At 42.8% G+C, this 27,914-nt stretch overlaps 1 protein-coding gene across 3 annotated transcripts; it reads right to left on the bottom strand.

Moving 5' to 3' along the window:
- MYB (MYB proto-oncogene, transcription factor) lies at positions 1-27,854 on the bottom strand. 3 transcript variants are annotated; one of them, XM_069851937.1, is made up of 16 exons: positions 27,671-27,854; positions 23,896-24,013; positions 22,211-22,282; positions 21,471-21,563; positions 20,858-21,078; positions 19,086-19,320; positions 18,273-18,353; positions 17,768-17,872; positions 16,201-16,458; positions 14,804-15,169; positions 13,117-13,259; positions 12,620-12,734; positions 12,408-12,533; positions 11,641-11,751; positions 10,889-10,996; positions 1-1,393 (listed from the first exon to the last, which is right to left on the bottom strand). In XM_069851937.1, the coding sequence occupies exons 1-16, from the start codon at positions 27,691-27,693 to the stop codon at positions 1,277-1,279; spliced, it is 2,292 nt and encodes a 763-aa protein (XP_069708038.1). In that variant the 5' UTR covers positions 27,694-27,854; the 3' UTR covers positions 1-1,276. The 3 variants fall into 3 exon arrangements, with proteins under 3 accessions (XP_069708038.1, XP_069708036.1, XP_069708037.1); XM_069851935.1 differs by lacking the exon at positions 14,804-15,169; XM_069851936.1 differs by lacking the exons at positions 14,804-15,169; positions 17,768-17,872.
- Positions 27,855-27,914: the final 60 nt, after the last annotated feature.

Raw genomic sequence — 27,914 nt, 5'->3', positions numbered from 1 at the left:
TACATTGTTGTATAAAAAAAATAAGTGCAGATGAAGCTGCACCAAATGCTATTAAGGCAGCAAAGTCAGAGGCTGTTATAAAAAAAACCCAAACAATAAAAAAATAAAATCAGTGTTTTGCCATATCAATAAAGATTTGGTATGGCAATAAGAAGAACTATATATTTTTAAGAACCTGATTCGGTACACAAGACCCAAGTTAGGGAACAAATAGCTAGACATGGAACAAAACAGACAACACGAACTAGACAGTGTTCTCCCAAACATATGAAGGTGCAATGTATGCTCTTACAAACCAATGAGAAAGAAAACACATCCAGACAAAAAAAAAAATCTCCCAGGAACAGTGTTCAAAATATTGCTTATAAAAAAGGGGGAAAAATATAAATGATGTAAAAAAAATTAACATACAAAGGACTGAAATGCTAGTGCATAGTCAATTAGCTAACATCAACATTTGTTTTCTCTCCATATAAAGCTCTACTGCTCCTTTTACACTAGCAGCATGTCTACACGCTAAGGTCTGTAGCAGCAAAACACAGTATTCATTTGGCATTTACAAAATTAAATTACTGAATAAAAATATAATTTTTCTCATAAATCTATGTTTCATACAGTAATATTTTTTAAAGCAAGCTAATTACCCCCCCAAACAGAAACACACGATGTATAATGGTTAGAACCATAATAGAATGAAAAAGTATTTCAAGAGGCATGGATGTTTGAGCATTCACAATCTTGATCAGTTTCCCCCCTTTGCACAGACAAGCGCTTGTAGTAATGCTTTTCACTTCAGAATTTTACACCAATGCATTTTGTTCAGTGATTTAAAATATATCTGTTTGAGTACCTGCTCTTTTTACTATTAAAAAAAAAAACATAACCAAACAAACAAAACCCCATCCCTGGCTAACACATCACTGAAATAACAATACTGGTGTATTAGGTCTGCTTGATCTCAAAAAGTACAAAAAAAATTATATTTATTGTAAGTCTGCACTTAAGATGATTAATTACTGATTCAGCCTTAATACCTAATAATTTAGGCAAGTATCAATTATTAAAAAAAAAAAATTCCTCTTAAGTTGGGTGAAATCCAACGAGAATATATATGCTGAGTGAATTAAATGCACTTTGTGCTTCTCCCAACTGTTGCACCACAACAAAGATAGGTTCTTCTCCCATTCATGAAAAGTTTTCATGCAGAGGAACAGAATTTTCCCAGCAGAGGTGAAGTGTTCTCAAAACCATAATGCTTCTTTGTCTGTCGACCCTTTCACATCACCAGAGTCCGGGTGGGGAAGCTGGCCATGTACTTGCGTGCCTGATCCGTCAGAGCCATCTGATCCTCAGTCTTCCCACAGGATGCTGACTCCCAGGTGTTGTTCAGATGCTAAATTAGAAGCAGGCAGAGAGATTTGGGGTGAACGTCATGATTTATTTGTAGCCCCAGCCGAAGCCCGGCACACTTGTGATTAAGTGTTGCATGAACACGCAGAAGTATGTTGTCCTGTCTCCAAAGAAACTGAAGTCTCAACACAGCAGGCAAAAAAAATATCACTCCCACTTCTCAGTTACCAGAGGGCTGGGCAGACCAGACAACCTGCAGAGGGGCACATCACATGAGCCTCCCCAATTCTCTCTCAAACACTCTCTTCTCTACAAGGCCGTATCTATAGCCTTGCCTTTAATCTTTCCTTTCTGTGAAAAGTCTAAAAAGAGAATTTATTTGCAGGTGGACTTTACAGTCAACAGGGCACAGAAAGGTTAAAGCCCACAGTTATAATGGTCAGTGCTATCACCATGCACAAATTCCTGCTGAAAGAACCTTCAGTCTAGAAGTACAGCTGCTCTGCCCCTGCATTCCCTAAACGAACCTGACAATCTTGGCAGCCTGACCACAGCTAACAAAAAGTCCCGTGCTCCAAGCTGCTTTCACCTGTGCGCAGCGATTAGCACGTGCCCATTCACAGAGCTCCTGGGGCAAGGGAGCAGGGGGGTGCAACTCTCAGCAGAAACAACATTTTAATTATCATGTAAGCCATTTCACTTCTTGTGGTATTTATGGAGGTTACAGACAACATTTAGTATAATGTTAAAGGGAGATAAACATATCTGCAGAAGGCTGTGCGTACTGCATTTATTTACTTGCTACACATGTGAGATGTTTCTCATTGCCTTGAGCTATAAACAGTAATGAAATTTCAAAGCTCCTGGAATTTACCAGTACACACACACATTTATGCACACTTTTTTTTTTCTATTGAACTTTTTCCTTACTCAGTTTGTCTGCTTTTCCATGTTAAGATATTCCCTAAGCCTTGAATAAAAAACCACTTACTATTATACGGAGCTAGTTGTATGAATACCTGGCATTCCAAAAAATGGACTCAACAGAAAGCTACCTGCCAACAAGGGGATCCCAGTACTGTTTGAGAAGCTCTATGCCCAAAACCCACCGACAAAGACAAGTCAGGAGAAACCGTTTTCTATTTTCCTCTGCTTTCAAGAAGAATCATTGCTGCAGAGATCTACTTCGCTCAGTGAGATGACCAAAGCCTTCCAAATGTTTAGCACACAGGCTGAAGCATGATTAGTGGACTGCAAACCATCTGCTAAGGGCATAACTGTCCCAGCATACCCATGACTCTTTATGCTGCTTCTTCCAGTTGCTAGCTGTGCAAGAAGATCTTTAAAGTTATCCCCAGCCTAACCAGTTGCAGAATGTTCTTCTGACTCTAAATAGTGTTATCTGAGACATATGTATAGTAAAAGACTGGACAACATAGGAAATACAGATAATTTCTCATAAGATGCCCTAATCAGGGCACTGGTACACACACAGAGACTGAGGTACCCTGCCTTCCAGGTCTTACAGCCTAAATGGGACAAAACCAATGAATAAGTAAGCTGTGTGGCCAAGATGAAGGCAAGCATGCTAGTCCTCTGTAAACTTCTCCTGGGCTTCCCTAGACAAGGACTCCTCTTCTCTGTAGACAAGTTCCAAATGTTGTCGCTCTTCCTGATGCATCTTTGCAGGTAAAACTCCTTCTGAGCTTTAATGGGTGTTCCCCAAGTGAAGTGTGAATGGTTAAACAGAATCAGGTCAGGCCTCAAATCATTAAGTTTCTGCAGCTTTTTGCGGGAAAGCTGAATCTGTGACAGGATAAACCATGCCATACACGTATTTTTCTAGAGTGGTTCAACCTGGCTGACTGGATACCTTATGCCGTGGCTCAGCCTAGAGCACACACCACAGCCAAAAGGCAGGTGTGACATACTTTCTGCATGCCACAGACATGCACGCGACACACCACAGCTTCTTTCATGTTTTAGTTAAACACCTTCCAGGGTAACTTTTTCAAAGGCACCTACATCAGCTGGAAGCCTACAACCTCCTGTTGATCCTCAGTGGGATTGAGGCACCTGTGAATATTTTACCCTATTGTTGCAGAGGTATTTGCACCAGGGACTGAATTAATACCTGGTACAACACCATTGGTTTTACTAAGAAGTAAGACTTCGTCTGCACATCTCAAAAGCAGTTGGTAGTTCCAGAATATCCATCATTTCAAAGGACAAAAATATGTGTCCAACTGGTGTTTCCCTGTGATCCTCCAAAGCTTCAAGGCACTGGTCTAGAAGCGAGAGATCAGCAGTCTCCTAAATAACTGAAGACACGTAAGGAAAGTCCATCTGTCACAGTATGTCAATTTTTAAAAAATAGAAGTAACTTCAGGCAAGGAGTGTCCCGATTTCATAAATTAGGCTTAATTGTTAGTATCTACACTGAGCTCTTTGTATTAGCAGCCATGTGCTTAGAAAAGAAGAAATAATAATTCTGTACCCTGATATCTCCAACATCTCAGCAGGCTGCTACATGTCACTCATTCCAATGAAAGCCTGGTCTTCATTTAACCTGATGTCAGCGCAGCAGAAGCCGCTCAGGCAGGCAGGAGCCCTCTGCCCTCCCTCCAGAGCCTCAGGGAAGCAGCGGGGAGCAAACACAGCAAGCGGCAGGAGGATCAGCTAGACCTCTGCCTTGAGCCTGCCTGAAACAACTTACTCAAGCTTTGCCACAGAGACAGCATGGGAGAATCTACTCCACAGAGTTCTGACCCTTGTATTATTTCCCCAGAAACACATTACACTGTTTTTTTCCCTCCTAGGACAATTTCCAGAAAGTGACTAACTTTGCAGTCTCACTGACAATAGTAAGACCTTTACACCAGTAAAGAATGCAGAATTTGACCCAAAGCAGAATAGTTACTGAGACAGTTTTTGGTTCTATCCTAGGGAACACAAACAATATATAAATTGGGTATTTTCAATAAACATTTTCTGTCTGAAGCCTCTGCTCTTGGCAGCCAACACAAAACAAAGCACAATGCTGTCGCCTTGCCAGCCTGCAGGGCAGTGCCGGAGGCGTGTGTGAAAGTCATCCCGACATGAGAAGTTTTACTTCCCCCTTTGGCAAAGAGCGGTCCCACAACCCAGGCAGAGCACCTTGCTGGCTCTGAGCGCACACAGCTACAGGATGCCCTAGTAAACAGGGAAAAGCACGCCTTCTTCCATGCCGGCACTGCAGTGAGTACTGACAGGGCTCTGTGACAGAAAGTGGCAGTGCCCTGCAGAAAGCAGCGCTTAGCAAATGTATCAAAAGAGAAGAGACTCAAGCACAAAGCTAGAGGCATGAAGGAAAACAGAACAGAACGCAAAGTCAAACCATTCCTTTTGCAGAATGTTCATTGCATCGCCCCTGTCACATGTAAAGGCCCAAGTCTGCAAATCAACAGATGGAAACACAAAAGCTTTGTAACTAGAAGCCAAAAGGCCTGACCCAAATCCCACTAAAACTGATAGGCATGTTTTCATTGATCCAGTGGCTTTATCCCACTTAAATTTAGCCATCTAAGAGTTGGGTGTTCATTTTGGCACCTAAATCCCTAGCCAGTGGGAAAGAAAAGGACTTCCACAATACAATTCCTTCCACATATTTGATTTTTATTGCCTCAAAGGTTGGAACACTACTCTCTATATTTTTTTTTTATTTCCCACACACAGCAGTTTTCTTTAAGTTAGAACAGGGAAGGCGGGGAGGAGAAGAAGGTGTACTATTATGAGTTCTCATAGGATAAAATTACAGACCCATGGTACAATTCCAGCTATGTCATTCTCCCTAGCTCATTTTTTTTTTTAACTTCAGTAATCCTCACAGCACATCCTTCTCCTGCCAGCAAAACTACCTCACTTACCCTGCAACATGCTTTCAAAATTGCCCTCAGGCAGATGTGAACTGTAAACAAACTGTCAAAGCTGTAACTGGGATATCCAGTTAAAACACTTTAAATGAAAACTTGGGCCATGCAGAGAAAACAGACAAGAGTAACGAAAGAAAAGACTGTGGAAAGGTGTTTTCCTAACAAAACTAGTCCTTCTGCACTTGAAGCCTGGATCGACTTCTCATGTGTTGTCTGCATAGCTTAAGAAAGCTCCCGCATTATGACGCCTTGCCTTTGGTGGATGACAAAACCAAACACTGCTGCAGTCCTGCAGAACCAAGCTCCCAAACTGATGGGCGTGTAACAAAAACCTATGAGCAACGAACAGTGTTAAAAGACAGATTTTACATCTCCACTACAATGGTAGGTACCTTCAGCAACTCCAGCAAAGTTATCAGTGTGCTGGCATTTAGAAACAAAAAAAGGCCAAATGTTTAAAATATTTAGAAGGCTTAGATTATTAGAAGATATCTTCTTGTGTTTGTCTACTACAAAAAGCTGGACTTCTTGCCAGTTTTCCCTTACATTACATAATTCATCAGAGTGTGCTGCTGAAAAGGCTTGCAACAGAAATGCAGTACTCCTTCTGAAACAGTAAATTCATCAACACCCTAATAAAGAAATTTCCTAGCAGAATATGATGTGTGTCCTGTAGAACAGTACGTCTTCCTATTCTGTAAGGATGCTGAATCAAACAAAGCCCTTTTACTTATCAAGACCAGACAATAAAGACTAATTAAAAACCCAAGTGACCATAAATGAATTCTACTTGCAGAGCACTACTCTGGTCATGTTGCTGATTCTCCTCTGGTGCATGGGACAGGCTTCTCCTAACTCTGGGGCTTCCCCAGTTGCTCAGAAATACAGCTTGCTGAGTGAGAGAGTAAGATAGTCCAACTTTTCAGCTTTTATTCTGTTACCAGTGCTAAAAAGAGTTATTTTGTGGTGCTTTTAAGGGCTTAACCCTGAAGCCCTTACTCAGACAAAACTCCTGGTTGAGATGTATGAGCTTTCCAAGTAAGATTAATGGGGGAGATACGGAAATGTGCTAAGCACCTGCAATTCACATTAAGATATTTAGTACCTTTCTAGTTTTGTTCTTCAGTCATTTATTTTATTCACAGATCAGAACATATTTCTGCAAAGAACTGACAGTCAAGCGGTCACTTTTCTTCTTTTTGAGAGATCATCACCTGCTCAGGGCAGCTGTAACTCCTGATCTGTTTGCAACCTAAATACTGCTGCCTGGGGAGGAAAACATAAGGTGACTGATCTGGAATTTCCAACCTCCTTTTGCTTCCCTCAACTGCGACAAGCACAGCTTCTGTACACATCAGCCACTGGCAAGAGAAGCAACAACATAAGCAAGGGAAACCTGCAGAGTTACCTTTCCTTGCTGTGCAAATCTTAAACTTCCCAGGACTTGAGCACAGCGAGCTTTCTCCTCTCCCCTGATTAAACAAAGAACTTCGACTATGAGACTTAGGGATCTCCTTGCCCTCCAAAAAAACATGGAGGGAAAACAGATAAAGTCTGCTGCTGAGGGGAGAGCATGCTGCCTCACCTATGCATTTTGTGTGACTACCAGCTGCAAATGAAATTCCACGCTTTTTAGATGGAGAAAATTAAGCTTAATGACATCTAATGCTCTTCAAAAGAGTTAGCTAAGTAACTGTTTGAAAATTCTTTAAACTTGCTCTTTAAAGAAAATGGTTACATAAACCGCTGAAAGTCAGGAAATTCGAGCTGAAATGTGTCAGTCTGTGGTTAAAAAATGGAAAGTGACAGGAGCTAGGCGTTGAAGAACACTCTCTTTAGCTTGCAGGGCTCCTACCTTATGTTGTTTCCTTTGTTACTGGGGGAAGAAGATATCAAAGCAGCGCTATTTTCTTAAAAGGTTCCATTTCATGGTGCCTTTTGATAGCCTGCAGGGTTAGGTGGATATTCTATGATTTAGCCTACTTTTCTATCTGTTAAAATGTCTATGTTAGGATAGTTTGTATTATGTACTGCTATGGCACATAATGTGAAAAAAACCGTAACTTTCACACGGTAAGAAAGGCCAGAACCACAGTTTTTACGTATCCTATTATAAGGCACTGTTCAAGCAAGTGCTCAGTACAGGTTGTCAGTTTGCCTTAGCAAGGGCTTCATATGTTACCCCAAAATCCCTTGGAAAAGTTCCTAGTGAGGCCAAAAACTCCCTACAGTGAAGCTAAATATTGCTTGAGTGACAAAAATATAGGACACAAAAATATAGGTTGTAGCTGACTCCATCAACACGAGGCAGAAGGATTTGGGATCCATGTAATGGATTGTAAGAATAATTCCACCCCAAGGTGGAACACATCCCAAGGTGTAGAGAGTGCTATAATTTTTACTTGGACTGAAGTCAATGAGAACTTGCCTAAGTAAGAAAATTTGGATCAGGCCCAAAAAATTAACAGCAGCAATGTGAACATATGCAAACACAATTAAATTTTACCCAGATGCATTGCCTGGTGTTTCATGTCTACCTGCATGCATCAATGGATTTAGTCCAGTGTTCCTGAGTGCATCCATGCATCTGTACAGGTATGCCAGCAACATCATAGAATGGTTTGGGTGGAAAGGGATCTCAGGGATTATCCAGTTCCAACCCCCCTGCCATGGGCAGGGACACCTCCCACTAGATCAGGCTGCCCAAGACCCCATCCAACCTGGCCTTGAACACCTCCAGGGATTGGGCATCCACAACTTCCCTGAACACCTATTCCAGCGTCTCACCACCCTCATCATGATGAACTAACGTCTAGTTTTAAATTTATCCCCCTCCAATTTAAAGCCATTCCCCTAGTCCTATCACTACATGTCCTTGTAAAATGTCCCTCTCCAGCTTTCTTGTAGGTTCCTTTCAGGTACTGGAAGGTTGCTATAAGGTCTCCCCGGAGCCTTCTCTTCTCCAGGCTGAACAACCCCAACTCTCTCAGCCTGCCCTGATATGGGAGGTGCTCCAGCCCTCTGATCAACTTTGCAGCCCTCCTCTGGACCTCTTCCAACAGTTCCATATCCTTCTCATGGTAAGGATTCCAGAAACTGGACACAATACTCCAGGTGGGGTCTCACAAGAGTGGAACAGAGGGGCAAAATCATCTCCCAGCATACCAAGTTATAAACTAGAAAGCATATAACAAGAACATGCTAAGTACTGATCATGTGTAAAGTACTACCTGTCAAAAGCAAATGTTAACGCTAACACATTCAATAGTTTTGCACCCTTTAGACCCAGTGTGCCCTCGTCACAGACATCCAGCTCCGCTGGGACAAAGTGGAAAGAAGCATTAGGGCAAAGCAGCAGCAGTTTCTAGCATGAAAGCAAGCCAGACCACATGCCCTTTCTGAGCTGTATAGCACCGAACTCCCCATTGACATGAGGCCAGGCAGCCTTACCAGGGATGAAGCAGATTGTCCCTTTTAACTGTGACATTGACTCCAAATCAGAGAGTGCAGTGATCGGCAGACAAGACCACATTGTTATAAAAAATCTGTATTTCATTCTGGAAAAGCTATCTGTGCCACTGTCACAGAAACCTCTAGCCTCATTCTTCGTTTAGGATTACATTTCAGATGAAACACTCAAGTATTTCTTCATCAGCAGAGAGAATAATTTTACCTTCATACTAGTAGACCAAAAAGCTGAATACTAAGTATTCATTTGGGGCTTTTTACAACTGCTTTTTCTCCCAGATCAACAAGATTTAAACACTGAGAAGTTTGGAAGTAATTTTTAACTTAGTTCCCTACTTAAGAAAAAGTTATCTTTATCCAGACAATGAGAATACCTGACTTCTAACATGCAAAATTAAAGGTTATTCCTGAGCAAGAGCTGAAGATTGGGATCCAGAACAGCCCACAAGTTGACTTGTGTAAACTTCCTGAACAAAATCAGCATGTGTGAGGAGAGAAGGTTAAACAAGCCCTGTCGTTTACAGCAGCTTGTAAATTATTTTTTTTTAGATAGCCGGAAACGTAACACTGTTATGCCAAAGATCAAAAGATCCTATTTTAGAGGCACCTCAGATGCTTTGTTTCTATTACAGGCAGAGTGCGGGCAACCACCACTAAAAGGACAACCCACAACATACTGTGTTTAGCTACCTGAAAATTTTGCACTAAATCGAGGGAGGAATCCAGAGTTTGGCCAGGGAATATGACCAGGCATTGATGCATTGGCAAGGCACCGGGGCTGAGCACATGGGCACCAGTAGCCTCCCTCTGTGTGCCAGCTGGGGACCTTTAGCAGCCTCCAGCAAAGCTGGAACCCTGGCCTCCTTTGCCATGAGACGGTCTGAATTCAGTCCCCAAATAATGGCCATAACACAAGGGGAGAGTCAGGATCTTCAAACACTCCTCTTCATAGTCTGTTATGGTGCAGCTAAGAAACTATGGTTGGTGAGAAAAGAGCAAATAAGCAACACGGAGTGTGAGTCTTTGGCCCCTACGGACACCCCTGTGCAGGGGGAGACACTCCTCTTGCTCTCCAAAGCTGCTTTTCATCAAATGATTCTGCAGTGCAAAATACAAACCTGCTCCAAGGCAAACTGTGCCAAGTGGGGATGCGTGAAATTTTAGTATCTTACATTGTAATTCCCAGCTAGAGATGCTTAATCAAAACCAGGTTTAGTTAATTCCCTCCTACTGCAATGAACCCCTAATGTAAATTCTGGAAAGAGGGAGGAAAGAAATGATTAGCCATGTGGACTATCTCTCTGAAAGTCACTATCCCTCAAATTCTTCTGTATGGGGAAGGGATATAAAATCACTTACGTACCCCAAAAATACATGCTGTGGTGGAAAGATAATTGATCATTATCTACACTGCATTTTGTTCTCTGAATGACTTCTGTCCCCAAGAGTTAACAAAGAGGCTGTTAATGACTGTGGAATTTGGATCAGGCCCTATATAATAGATATCCAAGAATTTTAAAGAACAGCGAAGGTATGTTTGTTAACACTTGGAAAAAGCATAAATATGTAAAACCCAGCCTCACATCTTGCTTACATTAAAACAGTTCCACATTTTATATGGTTCAGAGATCCCAAGATGTACAACTGACCATAAGCAATATGAGGCCCCTTCAGACCACCACTTACAACTATATATCTGGTGTCACCTCAGCCCGCACTCAGCAAAAGGCCATCCTAGTGCTTGGTTGGATGGGCAATACTGGCTACAACTGTGCTGGCCAGCTGGGCAGTGCCAAAGTCACTCCTCTTGCCCCAAGGATAGTGACAAGTTCTGGCCACTGCCATTCAGCTATCATCCTCTTCTCCAAACCACCAAGAGACACCTCCAAGAAATGTATAGGCAAAAAACCTCTTACCCACTTAAATGCTTGGTCCTACTAACACAACAGTGAGTTATAATGCCCCACACATGGGGCTTCTCACTGTTAAGCTTCTTGTAGTCACTGTGTCCTCACGTTCCACACGTACAGTGAGATCCTCAACAACATTAATCTAAACATTTCATTCTTCCATAACCAAAACTTAAAATCAGTCTGTGAGAAAGCAATATATATTTGCATTTTTATACACAAGGGGAATTTTTATAAAAGAATAGTTACCTGCAGCGGACTAGCCAGTGGCCTGTTCTTAGATACTGCAAATGTTTTGTGAAAGCCACCATCCTCTTCTGACATGGGCATCTTTAAAATGGAGCTGGTAAGAAGATTCTGAAAAGAAAAGGGGAAAAAAAAAGATTTTCAGTAACTCAAGAGAACAACCTGAAATCAAATATATTAAAGGCAAATCCAGCCTGACTGCAGAGGGTGCAACACTTGGCACTGCCACAGACCAGCCTGAGAGCAGACCTTAGCCTGGGAGCAGACCTCAGACTGAGTTCCCTGGAAATCTGCGTTGGAGAAGCATTGTCACGTGCAAAGGTTTTTCATCCAGTGAAACTCCCAAGTGCAAGAATATCAGTAACATTGAATGGTCCTGGCAAAGCAAAGGGAACCATAATTGTACAAAGTCTCCTTTGCATGAAACAATACAGACTCTCTCTTTCTTTTACCAGTCTTAATTCTGTGACCCAGTCATTTCTTTACACAGGTGCAGGTGTCGCCCAAGTGCAGGCTCATACAGACTGTGGGCTGCACAATGATTGCAGCTCCTGCTACTATGTGCAGGCATTGCAGTTATCTAATTACAAGTGGGATTTTGCTTCTCGTGCTTAATACAGGAAAATGATACAGAAATAATGAATAATGCTTACTTGTGAGAAGGGTCAGACAAAATATTTTCTCTGTTACATTTAAGAACTGAACAGGGATGTACAACAGAAAAAATCATTGGTGGTGTGAAAGCTTCCACTTACTGGCACATCTTCCATAGTAGATGCATGTGCAAAGAGTTGAGTGTTCAAGTTTTCTCCTTCCCAGTGATTTGAGGAAAAAAAATTTCCAGCTTTATCAGTTGGAGATTCCACCTGAAAGCAAGAAAAGCATCATGATAATGAGTACTTACCTGACCAGAATGAGATTTATCTGCCAGTTGCTTAATAAATTGAATAAATATTCTTTGCAGTGATGCATAATGCATGTTTACAGTACTGTCTTTTACAGCATCCTTGCTCTTTGCAGAAAATTAAAAGTTCGAGGTTCTCAACAAAAAATCCCTACCTAATAAAACTGCACTGTCAGTATTCAGGAGTTTAATCCCCTAGAAAGGATTGAGAGTATATGTATTTTTAGAACTTTAGTGACAAAGTAATATAATGCAATGTCCTCAAATGTTCAGGTATCTAAGTCACTCCATGAGGCTTAGTCTCAGTGGGTTTCTTCTATAGTTTTCACCAATATTAGAAAGATTCAATCCAAATTCCCATCTAATTTTTTTTCTTTTTAAGTTTCAAACGAAAACTGCATTAGAACGGCCCAAGCAAACCCCTGCTGAAAACGGCAGAAAGACTTCTATGGAAATCAATGGGGGATGAATTAGGCATGCCTAGTATACTATATAGAACCAACACTAAGATCTTGGGGCTCAGATGAAAGAAACAGACACAGCTATTTAACAGAAAAGGTATAAGTTTCTCAGGAAAGAGTGCTGAATTAAATTGCCTCAGGTAAGTTTGAGATTTACCTCTTGTTTGATTTTCTTCAGCAAAGGGGGTCCACTTTCATGTAGCCCAGCCACTATTGCAGATTCCTCTGACTCCTGCTTGATAACGTCCTGCAGATCTTCTACAAGATGAGTTGGAGTTTGAGGCTGAAAGGAAGAAATGTTACATCCAAGTCCCAGAACATCCCTCTGCACTAATATCAAAGCAACTTTTATCATTGTTTCCTTCTTACCAGCATCTTCAAAGGACCATATTTGATTTCCTGAGCTGCAAGCGCGTTTTTGAATGGAGTGGGTGTTCTTGGAGAGCTCTCTAATATCGACCGCTTGATCGCTGGAGTTCTGAAACTTTAAGAAGAAGGAGAAAAACTTTCAAGGAGCATACTTGGAAATATTTCTTCTTTGTAGAAGGCGGTGGCTGTTATAAAACTTTGACAAATATTTTCCTGCAATCTGGTAGCCCATTTTGCTTTTCTGAAAGAACATCTATTTAACCGTGATTAGATGGAATGGCTTGCTTTAAAAAACAGGTGAGTCTATGCGTATGACTGTTCCATAGTGGTAACCCACCTTCACAGTTACTCAGTAGAAGTTTTACTCCAACGTAAGAAAACTCTGAACGTATAAGCAAATAATTCTGCAGGAAGCATACAGTGACCAAGCACATTGGTTGTATACAAACCAGAAGAACCCTTGTGAATCCAAGAAGACAATGTGATAGCAGACTTACACATGATTTTCCTTCTGAGCTTTGAAACTCTGGTCCCTGTGGAACGGTGTGGTAACAGCCATCTTATGGCCACACACCGGTGTGGAAGTTAGCGCAGTGTTATCCAGGCTCAGGTTTTCGTGATTGGATGAGGTGTTTAAGAACTGCAGGCAGCGAAAGGAAAAATCAACAGGAACGTTCAGATTAGAAGTTTGACTTCTTAAGTTGATGTTATTGAACAAAAGAAAAAGAGACTATTTCCTTCTCATTGACATCAGTCATTCTCCTGACCTTACAACGCAGGCAGGTATATGTGGGGTACTTGGCTACGTGGAAAACAATATCTAACAGTCTGGCTGGAGCACTCAGGAAGCAAAACAAGCACTTTGAGAGATGAAAGCTACAAAGCCAACAACACTCCGTTATTAACACTCTCTTCCACTTTAAGAGCCAAATCTTAAAAGTCCAATTGGGGTTTTCTACAAATGTATTTTAATCACCATTAAGAGCAATGTGCTCAAGTACGTGCGGAAAAAAATCAAAGGAAATGGGGCTAAATTCCACAAGGGCTTATATGGGGAATCTATACAGTTTTAAAGCAGTAAATAAAGTATTTATGACAGGAAAATAAATTTCCTATCATCTCCCTCAGAACTAAGTGCTCCATTTTCAAAGCATAAAATGAAAACTGCCACCTGTGATGGGTGCATGGAGTGTTTTGGAATAGAAATCATTGGCCAAAAAGGAAACAGCAGCATTGGCTGGGAAAAAATTTCTTTTGCATGATTTCTACTTGTTAAGCTAAAATATTGGTTCCATTTCTAGTGTCTGCAAATCTGTGAGCATAGTGGTATCTTTTATGCTGACAATGATCCACCTTATTATTTTCCAGGCTCAACTTTCATCAGATTAAAATACAATTTAGAAAAATATGGAACATGAGAAAATATGGATTTCACTGGATAAATGATATGTGATTAAAATAGGTACTTAATAGGTAACTGGAGATACAGTGGGAGATCATTACATGCAATCTTTTACTATTCTTCATAGCGTTTATCTAACTTCAAGGACTAAACACAAACCAAGGCAAAACCAACACAAATGGACAAACAAAAAAAATCCAATACACTTTTAAATAGTGCCACAGCTGTGAAACAAAGTAACTGCTGACAGGAATTTGGAAATGCACAACAGACCATTTAAACAGGCCTCCTCACTCCTATTCCACTGCATGTGGCCTGGTTTGAGAATGGCAAGTCGTAATTTGAATTTTCTGGTTGTTGTCAGTTTGTCTCACAACCTGAATGCTATTTAAATGCAGTTTGGGGTTTTCTAGGTCAATGAATCATACTGTAAGTGGACAGAGATGGAAAGTATTACAAATGATCAGAAATGCAAAACTCTAGTAGCTGAAGGAGTTGACAGCAAGAGCAAAGCAAGCAATCGTATTCCCCTACAAAAAATGATCCAAAAAAAAAAAAAAAAACCCAATTCCCGCAGATGAATTTATAAGAATCAACAGTTGGCTTGCCAAGGATCTAAACTCAGCAGTGAAGACTAAGAGCAGTGACAAGATTCAAAAACAGAGTGAAATCAACAAGCGCAACGGTAATTAGTCATTTGTTCCAAAGGATTAGTTTCTAAATTGTTAAGGCTGGGGTGACTTTTGAGAATTAGTAACATCTGTGCAGAAGTCTTGATCTACCTGCGAGGGAGAGAAGGGCAGGCTTTTGACAGGGGAGCACTTAGGAGGAGTTGAGCTGCTGACGTCAGCTAGGACCAAGGTGCTACTGTGGTCACTGGCTAAGGGGCTGGAGTGCCCTCTCTTTTTGCGAAGAAGGACCCACGGAGCCACGCTGCCCTGTGAGGCAGATAAGGACTTTAGTGAGCCAGGAAAGCCCTGACTCAACATGATTTTGCTCAAGTTTGTGATGGGGTGTCCTTGAGGTCTACAAGCACTGGCCCCTCTTTGCTGAAGCTGCGCCACTTTGCCTGAGGGAGCTTTGCTAGCTGAAGTGTCTGTGTCTTCAAAGAATTCAAAATTGCTGAGATCACCCCATGATGAAGGATCCTGAAACAATGTGGGAAGCACGGAGCTATAAGACAGCGTATAGTGCCACCTCATGAAAATACAGTGCTAGGATATGCCTGTAACCCACAACAACAACAAAGTCTTTCCCAGATCAGTTAAGCTTGATCCTGTTTGTTTTAGCAGCAACATTGTGAACATTTATTGGTGTTTTCAATATATACCTTGATTACATCAAATTGTCTAACATCCTAGTAGTGTTGCTGGCAACCGAGTCCCTAAAGAAACAGTGAGTCAAATGATGTTCTTACTATCTGCTTGCCCAGGGTTTTCTGCTTGGTATGAAGATAATGCTTTTCACTACCAAACAATGCATGCCTTGGGCTTTAAACCAAGACCGGTCTCCTCCTAACCTGCCCTGGATGTCCTAAATGGGATGTGACACTGCGTGAAGCAGACACCTCAGCTGCTGAAGAAGGGTGCCACCAACAAACGTATTTCAATATGCCACTTCGGTTAAACGTTGTATCCCAGAGACCACAATGAGAAAAGGCTCATGTCAATGTCAGTCAGCTACTCAGCATTTAAAATATGTATGTATATCCAGTTCTTCATGTATGTCAGAGCAAAATCCTCTGAGTACAACAAAAACTTTCAGAATATGATGCAGATACATGAGCAGCCACACGTAAACCTATGGCACAAGTCACTTGAAATAAAAATAAGTATAATTTAATTGTTTAAAATCTTTCATGGAGTCTCTGATTCTATTTTAAGGCAACTTAATGTCAAGAGATCATTTCAAGCTCCTATTGTGCAGTTACCCAAAAATCACACTCCCTTACCAAGATGCAGCAGAAAAGGGAGACACCTACAAACACCATATGCATCCATATTCAAGGGTTTCATTTACAAGCAGCCACATTTTGTTATGTCAGAAGCCAAACTTCAGGTCTTGTAGCAATCAGAAGGTACTCGGAAAAAAAAATGAAACCCATTTAGGACAGTCCCAGTTCCTCTCCCCTTACTCCTCGACCACACACGAATCCACCTGAGGCAGCAAGTCTACTTACGGAGTCTATTAACTGGAGTGTTTCTGCAAATTCTAAGAGATTCTTAACATTATCCAGGATGTTGCTCTGGTGAACAATCATGCACCGTGCAGGGGATGCACTTTCCTCAGGTAAGCAACCGTGATCCACAGGAGGAGATGGAGTACAGTGGTGATGTTCTCCCAAACAGGAAACAGGTGCATTGTCACCACTGGTCCTGGTACTGTCAGCAATTGTGGTGCTGTGCCAGCTGGGGTAGTTTGATGTGTGGTTCTGTGTCTAAAGGAAGAAAAAAAAACAGAAAAGGGGGGAAAAAAGGCAGAAGGAACTTAGCAAAGAAATTGCACAAGGTGTCAGATGCCACTGGAGGAAAGATAAAAGTAGTTGCATCATCATCTAAAAGCTTATGCCTATGAAACAATTGTCAAGATGTTTCCTTTCATCAGTGCAAGATCTTGTTTTAAGTAATATCAGCATTGTATTTGTTATCCCAAAGTTACCTCATGATTTACTTCCAGGATTGCGAGCACATATAAATACTAACACATAATCAATTCATATGTGTTACTGCAAAAGCTCAAAAACTGTCTGCAAGTCATTTTCTGTGAGAAGCAAGAAACGGCAGTATTTCCCTACTGAGCGCTCAGCACTGTAGAAGGCTAAAAGGTTTAAGAGTTAGAGTTGCTTTTGTTTGCTTATCTCCTTTTCTTCTTCTGTCCCTGTCTAATGCTACAGCTTACACCAATGCAATGAAGAGGCTGTCAAATCAATGTGGTTAGGAAAGCAGAAGAACAAATTAACAGAAGTTCCTTTCCAGTGTGATCATGCAACAGAAGAAATTGCAAAACATTAACTAAAGTTAAAAAGTGGCCAAACTAACGTATCATGCATGCAGTTTTTTTACTACTAATTTAAATATTACCCAAAAAAAAGAATCTGCTGGCTATCACCTATCTTCAAAAACGATTTGGGGATTCTTGGCTTTGGTGATGGTGTTAAGTAATTACATAAGGGATTTCACGCATTAACATCCAATGGCAAATACCACTAAGTGTGAGAATTCAGTAATAGCCAGCATTTGCTCCACACATGCAGTTATGAAGAATCTAACATTATCTGGAGAAGTAACACAAACTGTCAAACATGCACCAAGCATGAAGCTTACAAAGTATATAAAACACAGCTGAAGGAAAGAATACAACAGAGAAGAAAAATCTAATGCGCAGGCACTACATTTTCATCACATGAATCATTGCACACTTTCAGAAATTAAGATCCCACTGTTTTAAGATCTGTGGAATTTCTCATTTTTGTACAATCACAGTGTTTCCAATATTACGCCATGTTACAGAAGCCAGCCCCGCTCCCACTTTATGGAGTAAAATATCTACAAATTGTTTGGGATATTTTTCAATAAAAGAATTTATGAAGCAAATACAAATTATATATGTGCTATGTTTCATCCTTTTAATACGGAAATATAGAGCCTTAATTAGTATAGAAGGCAGAGGGGGAGTAAAAAGTTAAAAAGACAAGCACTGGGGTAATGCTGCTATCCCTCCATCCAAGCACACAGTGACAATCTTACTGGTAATGCCTGCTGCCCTTTCAGTTCATTCTCAGTCGACATTAGTAGCAACTCTAATTCCTTTATTCGTTTTTCTTTCTCAGGGTCTTCATCATTATAGTGTCTCTGAAATTAAGAGTTAAGGGAAAAGAAAAGATAAAGGTCTGATAGGATGTAGCAACTAAAATGCTTATGGCTTGCCGTCCTCTGGTTATAATAGCCAAATTAGACTCAAAGATGAAACAAACGTCAATTGTGTTTTCCACTACCAAAGTCCCTGCTGAATTTCAGTATAGACATTTGAACTGGAGAAAGTGAAAGCTACCAAACTAGATGTCAACTGCTGTGTTTTAAATCCACTTCAGAAGAAGCAATTATTAGCCATGTTAGAACTCCCCCACCTTCCCCATTTTGTCTCTCCACCACACTTACTACATTAAAACGTTTCTTTAATGTACAACATTTGCATTTTGACATATCACATGTTTAACAAATTGACTCTTGAAATGAGATTCAAGTTATCTACCTGAATAGCTGCAGCAGCTGGCTGAGGAACATTGACAATATTTACATGCAGTGCTACTGGATATGGGATCTGACCAGGGACCTAGGCCAAAAAGCAAAAGACACTAGAAGTTACTATTTTGACCACATTGTCTGTCTGCATTATGAACTTTTGTTAAACAAACTTTGGTTTTAGGTACTTAAGATTTATAATCCATGGTGATGCAATAGCAAAAAAAAAAACCCAAAAATGTTTACAAGTAAAGTCAAGTCTTTTTTAGGAATACGACAGTGAGCATTACAGGGAAAAAAAGAAAATCAATATATGAAATATCTACCCTTCTTGAGCGAGAAAAGATGAATAATTTATAGATGCTTTTGTAAGATTTTTCTATGTTGAAATGAAAATGCAAAAGATGCAATTTATTATCATCTAAACCTCTACAATGTAACTGTCTGAAGCAGCAGTCTGTTTCATTATTAATCATTAATAGAAAAGGAATCAGATTAAAAACAATACCTGTTTACTTGGTTCTGACAAGCAGCTCACGAACAGAGCATTATTGAAGCGAATGTGGGAGATTTTGACATAGAACACAGAATTAAACGGATTCAACTGATTTTCAACAAATGTAATATTCTCCTCTATAAGAAACAATACTGAAAGCACATTTACTGCTTACAAGACATTAAAAATGCTGAACCAATTCAATTTGGAACGTACATATCTTCATCACTGAATGAAATCAAAGTCAAAGAAGTCCTTGCCTAACATCAAACATCCACCTATTCAATAAAGCACAACAAAAAACACCTCACACTTTCAGGCGCTTACGTTTTGTGGCTCAGAGATGTGGTAGTAGGGATAGTCACTGTTCAGCGGGGGCTGGCCGGCTACTGGCAGCTGTGCAGAAGGCGGGTTGTGAGCAAAGGCCATCAAGTGGTTATTCTTCTGAAAGCCAGTGGCTGCTGAGGAGTGACAGGCTTTGGATGACTCCTGCAGGTAGCCCTCCTGCTCAACCTTTCGGCGCATGGTGGAATTCCAGTGGTTCTTGATAGCATTATCAGTTCTACAACACCAATACATACGTTTGAGGAGTTTTAAAAAAAAAGAATTTCCAATTCAGACAGATTAATGGGCAGGAAACTGGTGTTGGCATTTCTGTTTAAACCTCAAGCTGTTCTCTGACCTTCCTCCTGCCTACACCTTTACAAATGCTACTCTCAGCTTCTCACGAAAGATGTTCAGTAAAAAAGGCAGGGAAAAAAGACATATGGATTATGGTTGTTTATGTACTTTTTAAAGCAACCTCTAAGCCTTATGTCCTCAAACTGTAAGAAATTAATAATTTCAGCTTTACCTCACTCCCATGAGGTGAGGTGACAGCAAAGGCTATCACCCCTTTGAAGCTACCCTAAAGGACTCCAAACATCATCTTCCGAAGTCTTAATAATGCAGTGGACTTACATTGTATCTCACTGCTGGAAAGAAAGGCTGTAGAGAAGAGCTATGAAAAGATTAATCTCCAAGCAACTTCCCAGCTGGCCACCTAGACAATGACGACACCATGCTATACGCACAAATTCAGTAAACAAAGCTGTTGTGACTTTTTTCCTAGCCGCGGAAAAACTGAGATTTGAATTCTCACATAAATGGGACAGAAAAAGCAAGTTTATCAAGTCTGCAAGACTTTTTAAAGAGTACACTTAGAAACACACCTTTCAAATTGAAAAACATCACCACACAGTATCATTGAAAGCAAAAGTGTGGCAGCTACAGAAAAACTTCCCAAGAGGTAATTCCGATCTTATTTTCTTTTAGAAAGCGAAAGCAGCCTAGGGAATGCCTGCTTAAAAGACTATCATGATCTTAGGCAACTTACTTAGATCTTGAAGATGTTTCTCCGAATACAAGGAATAAAAATGGGAACAGTATCCTCTCCCTTGCTTGCATCATTTGCTTGACTACACTTTATGTTGAGTCACTTTTACTACAGAGCAAATGAAACACTAAATCTCTGAAATGATACGCCAGCTGTGCATAAGCTTTCAATGAGACAAGTATTTCCAGGACCAAAGTTTGAGGAATTGAGTTTCTCCTGTTTTATACATGGATTTTTATCAGGTCAAAATCATTTGGATGATTCAGGAGCGATTACAAATGTTGAAGCAGCCTTATCTTACATTTAATTTTGAATAAACAGGCTGCATTTCATGTTGAAGGTATACCCTTAGGTGAATGTAAATCAAGTTCTACTTGCAGACCCTGATACTTCACTGTTGAATCAATTTGAATTTTGACAGTTACTGCAAGCACAAATTTGATTGCACAGACATTTCAGAATCTGTTATGGTCTTGCTCTAGTTACTCATTTTTTATTACCCATGGCAAACATCAAAAGCTTGTAAAAAGAGCGTACTCTTCCATGTCATGACCAACAGCACAGTTCCCCACTAAGAAAAAAGGACATCAATGTCACTGACTTTCCAGGTCGATTCCAATTTTTTTTATTTATAATGTGACACCCAAGGCAACTGAAACAAACTGCCCAGACCTGCAGCTTTTCCCTTTTTTCCTATTTAAGAGCTAAAGGTATATGTCATTACCGTCCAGGCAGCAACTTTGCAATTTCTGCCCATCTGTTTCCCAGCCTCTTGTGTGCCTGGTAAATAATTCTATCTTCCTCTTCTGTCCAGGAGGTTTTCTTCACTTCTGGATTCAAGTGGTTGTGCCACCTCTCCCTGCACTGTTTTCCAATCCTTCCCTTCAAATGCTTAGCAATGACAGACCAGCGCTTTGGACCGTATTTCTGCACGAGTTCTATTACCTTCAAAGAAGGACATAAAAACTGCCTGTATTTAATGATGCATAATGAATCAATGAATTATTTCTGTGGTGGAGCAATATTTTCAATGACATTTTTCAAAATAGCCATGGTAAAACTAACACACAATTAAAGTTCCCCACTTCCCACTTATACTATCACCCAAAAGGAAAAATCTGGCAACAGTTAAGACATTCCTAGACTGCATTTCTACTAGAGCTGTAAAGGAACATGAATTAATTTGCATAGCAAACTACACAAATATTAGGCATTGAAACTACAGGATCAATCTGCTTCTGGCCATCTTAGTGTTGAGACCACTGAAGTCTCTGTGTGTTTTGCCCCAACACTTTTGTTAGTTAGGCATAAATCAGACCGAAAGGAAAACTGATTACCCTTTGATCCTCTTCTTTAGTCCACGGACCTTTGATAAGTTCTGGGTTTAGTACCTTCTGCCATCGGTGCTGGCACTGAACATCTGTCCGGTTCTAGTGAAATGTAAAATACACAATGTAGATAATCCTTTAGACAACATGAATGTAGAGTGACAACACTTTTATCTAGGTACGCTTGTTCTCAACGTATTTTAGCTATGACTACTAAACAACATAGAGTGATACAGCAGGTCTGAGAAGAAGGTGCTCAACTACCAATTTGTCAACTGAGCTAGATAATATTTCCATCTTTCCTGCAGTGATGACTGTATCACCAAAATGACACAAACTGAATCTTCACCATCTGCCACAATAGCTGTCATGTTTTCATATGCAGTGTTTCTACGACAGCTGAAGTGTTCACAAAAGCAATTCTCTTCTCAACCATACATACAATTCAAAAAAGCTATTTTTTCTGTGCTAAGTCTCAGTGTCACGCTGCCTGTCTACTCTGCAACACACTGCCACCCCCTATTTTTGCTTGTCTGTTTTTATACCAACCCTTTCTGAGAAGTCAAAGAAAAATTAAGGGCAAGGGTTTCCACAATATTCTAACTAAATTTCTGAGGTCTGCATCTACAGAGGTTTTATATCTCCTGAAAAAATGTAACTATAAAAGAACCACTCCCCTTCCCCTTACTTGGAAACCACTGATAAAGAGTTGTCAGTAGAATTGGAAACAGAAACTAATATCCACCTACAGGAAGGAAATTGGCAATGACTTTCCAGTCTTCTGTGCCATTCTGTTCCACAAGCTTCTTCAGTTTCTCATCCTGAATCATTGAAAAAGCAGACATAATTAATATTGCAATCTCTTACAAAGCAAATGAAATACTGTAAAAAAAAAAAAAAGCCTCCTTGCAGCTTTTTATACATCTAACTCTGTGTCCTGAGAGTAACAGGAGGTGGTCTGTAGTCCTATCATATTTTAATTGCCTAAATCTTGAGATTTTTTCTACTGCTGCGGATGTTGGTAGGTTCTTTACAGTGCTACAGGAGAAAGACTGCCTTTTTCTGTGCTGTTCTTTGAGTTGCATCATACATTCCCATTCTATCACTCAGAGCAACATAACTGTTACTCTTGTAGTGGATTTACAAAAGAGTATGGATGTTTTGGTGCCAGGCATCAGAACAACAATTAGATTCAGTAACACTCAGACACCCAGCTCTTCGGCGACCTCTGAAAGCCACAGCCTTAAGTTTTATGTATCTTGCAAGTAATGGGAGTTCCAGTAATGTGCTCATTGCCTATCTGTGTAGAATAAATGCACAATAAAACTAATGGCTCTTTTTTTGTTCCTGGTGACTGTGAGGGATTTCTGCATACTCGCAATACCAAGAAATTTGCCCCATTATTTTTAATGATAAGGCCAGAAATATAGAACCTAAAGACAAAAGAAACCAATCTCACGCACTAGGAAAGATCGAGATAGCGTAACACAAGTTAGAACTGCCCGAAGAGATAAGAGGAGGGGAGCAACTCTCTCCTTCCCTGATGAGCGCCTCCCAGTATGCTCCCAGTTCATGTGACAGGAAAGTGGCCACCAGGCTCCATGGCCATCCCTTCCTTCCAGGCCACATCACAACCATAGCCAACTCTGCAAGAGCAGACTATGATTTAAATAAATTAAAAAAATGCTTGCAAGAGGTGACCGGCCACTGTTTATATATCAATATACATTGTTAGGAAAGTCAAAACATAACTTAAGAATTGTATTAAAGTATTTCACAGTAAACTCAAACCAGTTAAGTGGCTTCAGGATATCCACCTGGCAAAGGATTCTGATACCACAATTTACCCGTAAAGTCAGTACAAGGGTATCAAGACTAAAACATGTTCCGACCTTCAAAAGCAAAATACATCCTGAATGCTTAACTTCAGTACTGCTGGATTTTATTCTTCCAGCTTTTAGTTTATTCCCACTCAGACTTGTAGCGCTGCAATTAAAGTGCAAATATCAAATGGCACAAAAGGACTGCAGTAGTTTCTGCCACAGTTGTTTGCTGCTGTGGGACACTGAACACATGTCAGTTCTTGCATAGCAACTGTTTTCAAACAAAAAGAGGCAGTAGTAACAATCAAACATTTCCGCAGATGACTCTTAATCTGTTTCTCCAACAGGCATTATGAGAGACTCAGATACCTGTAACACAGACCTTGGTGGACAGAAAAAAATGCTGGGTTATATGTTTTATTTAATAGAGGAGAATGGCCTTAAAAGTTAAACAAAACACTGAATGTAGCTAATGGGTCAAAAATGTCGTCCTCATTCATATACATAGGAATGTCATTGAGGGTAGCTTGTGGATAATTAACTCCAAGAAGAACATGATCCATGTTCTCTCTGTCTTTTTACTGGCAGGAGATGAACAAATTCTGATTTACCTCTTCACGGGTCCACCTGGTTTTTCCTAAGTGACGTTTTCCAGTCTTAGGAAGTAGACCATCATAGTCGTGATCATACATCTCAACATCTTCTTCGTCATCATCACTACTATATATACTGCAGAAGGAAACACATGGAGACACAGAGTGGAACATGAGGACTTGAACTACTTAATTCCAAAGCACAAAAACCCCACTACAAGCCTTACAAAGGTTACACAGATAAAAGTTTTAAAACTTGCACAACAAGATTTTGTTCTGCATTCTGTTGTTCTAGTATTCTGAACTGGTTCTGCTGTTTTTGGTATCCACAGATACAAGCAAAGGGTTGGCAACCTTCGTATTACTGTGCATGTTCAGACCTGCTCTTACTGTTAGATCAGTGGTGAATTACACATTTGGCAAACTTTCAGCCAATGAAGGTTTCAAATTAAAATACAATGTTTGGGACAATAAAGAGAACTAGAGGCTGTGTCCATTACACAAGCATGTGTTCAAAATCTTTAACTCATGCCACACGTTCTGAAAAACATTAGCATTTTTGTATGTTTAACAGAACAGATAGCTATACAGTTCCCAAATAAAACAGTGTGTATAAATACAAAAAGCTAGCCAATAATAACCTCATTTGAGAATATGGTTATGGACCCTGTATGTGAAGGCAAAAGTTTCTACGGTTAAGTAAAGCCATTAAGTGGTAGCATTAACATGCAATAAACTCTAATATAAAACGTGCCTGCCATTTATGGGTCTGGACAGACACAGACTGAGCACAAGCATATCTGATATCCTGCATCCAACAAGTGAATGACTGAACACTTTTATGTTCCCCATTTCTCTAACTTAAGACTTTATTACCTCTATTGCATTTCTAAATACCTCATACTGGTTTTGAAATACTCTGCTCTTCACCTAATTCATGACTAAGGGATTTCCCCAGAGGCTATTTATGGGTAAAAAAAGACTCTACTACTCTTCATAAAGAGCACTTGCTCTACCCAGTTAACTAAAACTAAAGGAGTGTTTTGCAACAGGAGCTGTCCTTCTGGCGGGCAGTGTTTTATTTCCAACTTTTAAGATACAAGCAGCAGTTCTGACACCTCAGCTAAGAGATGATAACCACAAGTACTAGAAAGGAGAAAATACCATGCAACAAGACTAAAAACTGATGTATCACATGCTATGTTAAGGTATGACTAAGACACTAAAATAAAGTTATTTTGTAATAAAATTATCAAGCATCGTTTATACCATTAATCTGTTTTCAGGAGACCACTTCTTAAATTAAGCTGCAGCGAAGCACGGAGACTAGCAGTCAGGATGCAAACGTCTCCAAAATATAAGCTATTAAACATATATTTTAAAGCACACAGGGCTAATCACACTTCACATCTTCAGCCCTGCTTTTCTGGCCCGTGGCGTATGCCACGCAAACCATGCTCCGCGTATTTAGTTTTCCACAGCTCGCTGTGATGTGTGTGGCCCTTCCCGAGCCTCTGCCGGGTGGCCCCTGACTCACCCACCCAGCCCATCGCTGCCACCCTCAACTCGCCCCCACGGTTCACTCCCTACGCCCCGGCCCAGACCCGGGAAAGGGCTGCCTGAAGCTCCAGCCCTGCACGCCGAGGTGAGCGTGGATCCCTCGCTGGCAGCAAGAGCTGCCCAGGACTGCGGGACACGCTCCAGCTGCCGCAAACACGGCTCTGGGTAGTACAGTCACTTTTCTACATGACAGGCAGAGTACGGCTGCCCGTATCATAGAATCATAGAATCACCAGGTTGGAAAAGACCTCTTGGATCATCGAGTCCAACCGTTCCTATCTGCCACTAAACTATGGCCCTGAGCACCTCGTCTACCTGTCTTTTAAACACCTCTGGGGACAGTGACTCAACCACCTCCCTGGGCAGCCTGTGCCAGTGCCCAGTGACCCTTTCTGTGAAAAATTTCTTTCTGATGCCCAGCCTGAAGCTCCCCTGGTGGAGCTTGAGACCATTCCCCCTTGTCCTATCCCCTGTCAGTTGGAAGAGAGTATGCCAAAGAAAGCTTTGTGGCTCCATTTTCCATTTCGAAAATGAGATCGGCGGACACTAAAAGCACCGGGTATCCCATCGTCAGCGCCGCTCCCCGCGCGGCGGCGAGTTCCAGGCAAACGACAGCGGAACACCGGCCGCGAACGGGTTAAAGCGATCGAAGTGCGGTGCCAGTCCTGTAACCGGTTTATTTAAATAACCGGGGCCTCGCCGGCACCGCAGAACTGAGCAAACCCCGCTGTATTACCTGTGTCCTCCAGCAGGAGAAGAGGGGCCCTGGATGGAATTTCGGGACGCTCGGTAGCTCTCTAAGCCAACGGGGGCCCTCGGCGCCGCTCTAGAAACTCGTTATTATTGGGGGACGCGGCCCTGAGCCTCCCCGCGAGCGGCACGGGGCATCCCGGCTCGGCTCGGAGCATCCCGGGAGCGGCGGCAGCGGGACGGAGCCCCCGGCAGCAGCGCCGCGCTTCTCGCCCGGGCAACCGCCTTGTGTAACGACACGCGGGGCAAGGGAAAGTGGGGGGGAAAAGAATTAAAAAAAAAAAAAAAAAAAAGAGAGAGAACCGGGAAGGAGTGGAGAGGAAATGACTCGCTGCCGCTACCGTGATTGAAAGAGTCCGGGCACCGGCCCCGCGGAGCGGAGCCCGCGCCCAGCCCGGGGCGTCCCGGCGGGAGGCGCCCGCGAGGCAGGCGGCGGCGGCCCCTTCTCTTTCGGGACAGCCAGGCCGGGTGATTCATCGCCGGCCCCGGCGAACACCCCCGCTCCGATACTGGAAACTGCAGCCCGGCGCTCGCCCGGTGTCCCGCTGCCTCCTGCCGCCCCGCGAGCCCTTCTCCCTTCAAAAGAACCGCCTCGGCATCCCCGGTCCCGCCGGGCAGGGAAAGGCGGAGAGCCGCGACCTTCTCCTCTGTCACAGCCCCCGCCAAGGGGAGGGGAAGAGGGGAGGATGCCGGGCCGCCAAGAGAAAGAGAAAAAAAGCCTCCACGTGTCCGACCCGCCGTCCCCGGCTAATTAGACAACAACCCCGCTCCGCGCGCCCGCCCGGCGGCAGCGCAAACGCGGCCACGCGGCGCTACCGCCCCGTCCCGTCCCGTCCCGCCCCGCCTGCGGTCCCCGGGGCGCCGCCGGGAGCGGGTGACAGCTCCGTCCGACCGCCCCGTCGGAGCCGCGGCCCCCGCCGCCGCCCGCCCGCGCGTGCGGGAAAAAGCCAAAGCCCCGCAGGGCGCGACTAACCCCGCGGGGGGGGGAGAGCAGCGCTCCCGGGGCCGCCGCTGTAAAAGGATAAATAAGAAAAAGAAAGACGATGGGAGCGAGCCCAGCCCCCGCGCCCGCCGCCCACCTGCCGGGAACGAATGAATGAATGGGACGGGACGCGCTACCTGCCGCCGCTGAGCCCGCCCGGCATCGCCCCGCCGGGCAGCTGCGGGACGCGCAGCCCCGCGGGCAGAGAGCCCCGGCTCCGCGGGCAGCGAGTCTCAGCCCCGGCTCCGCGGGCAGCAGAGCCCCAGCCCCGCGCAGCGCCGCCGCGGAGTCCTGCGGCGCGGGAACCCGCGCCCCGTCGGGGCGGCTCGGCGGCGGGCGGCCCCGGGCTCTCCCGGCGCCGCCGGAGGAGGGGGACGCTTCTCGCGGGTCTCGGGGAGCGGGGGCGGAGCAGCCCAGGTGAGCGGGGCGAGGGGTCCGCCCGCCGCCCCTTCCAGCCGGCAGGCTCTTCTCCCCGTTTGACAGGAGCGGAGCGGGGGTTACCTGTGCCGGGGTCTCCGGGCCATCCTCGCACCGGCCGCTGGGGGAGGAGGACGGGGGAGCCCTGCTGCCGGGCTGCGCCCAGGCGCTCCGCCGCCGCGCGCGGGAGTGCCGAGGAGCCGCGGGAGGAGGAGGAGGAAACAGGTTGAGATTAAAGAGTAAACTCTGTAAACAGAGATGCCATCAAACAAAGGGCCCTTGGACACTCCCCCTCCCGCCAAATCTGGCGCCCCTGCAGTGCGCAGGC

This window comes from Phaenicophaeus curvirostris, chromosome 2 (genome assembly GCF_032191515.1).
Source record: "Phaenicophaeus curvirostris isolate KB17595 chromosome 2, BPBGC_Pcur_1.0, whole genome shotgun sequence".
Classification (NCBI taxonomy): domain Eukaryota; kingdom Metazoa; phylum Chordata; class Aves; order Cuculiformes; family Cuculidae; genus Phaenicophaeus; species Phaenicophaeus curvirostris.
The sequence above is the reverse complement of the archived record's forward strand: the minus strand, read 5'-3'. Positions and strand labels throughout refer to the sequence as shown.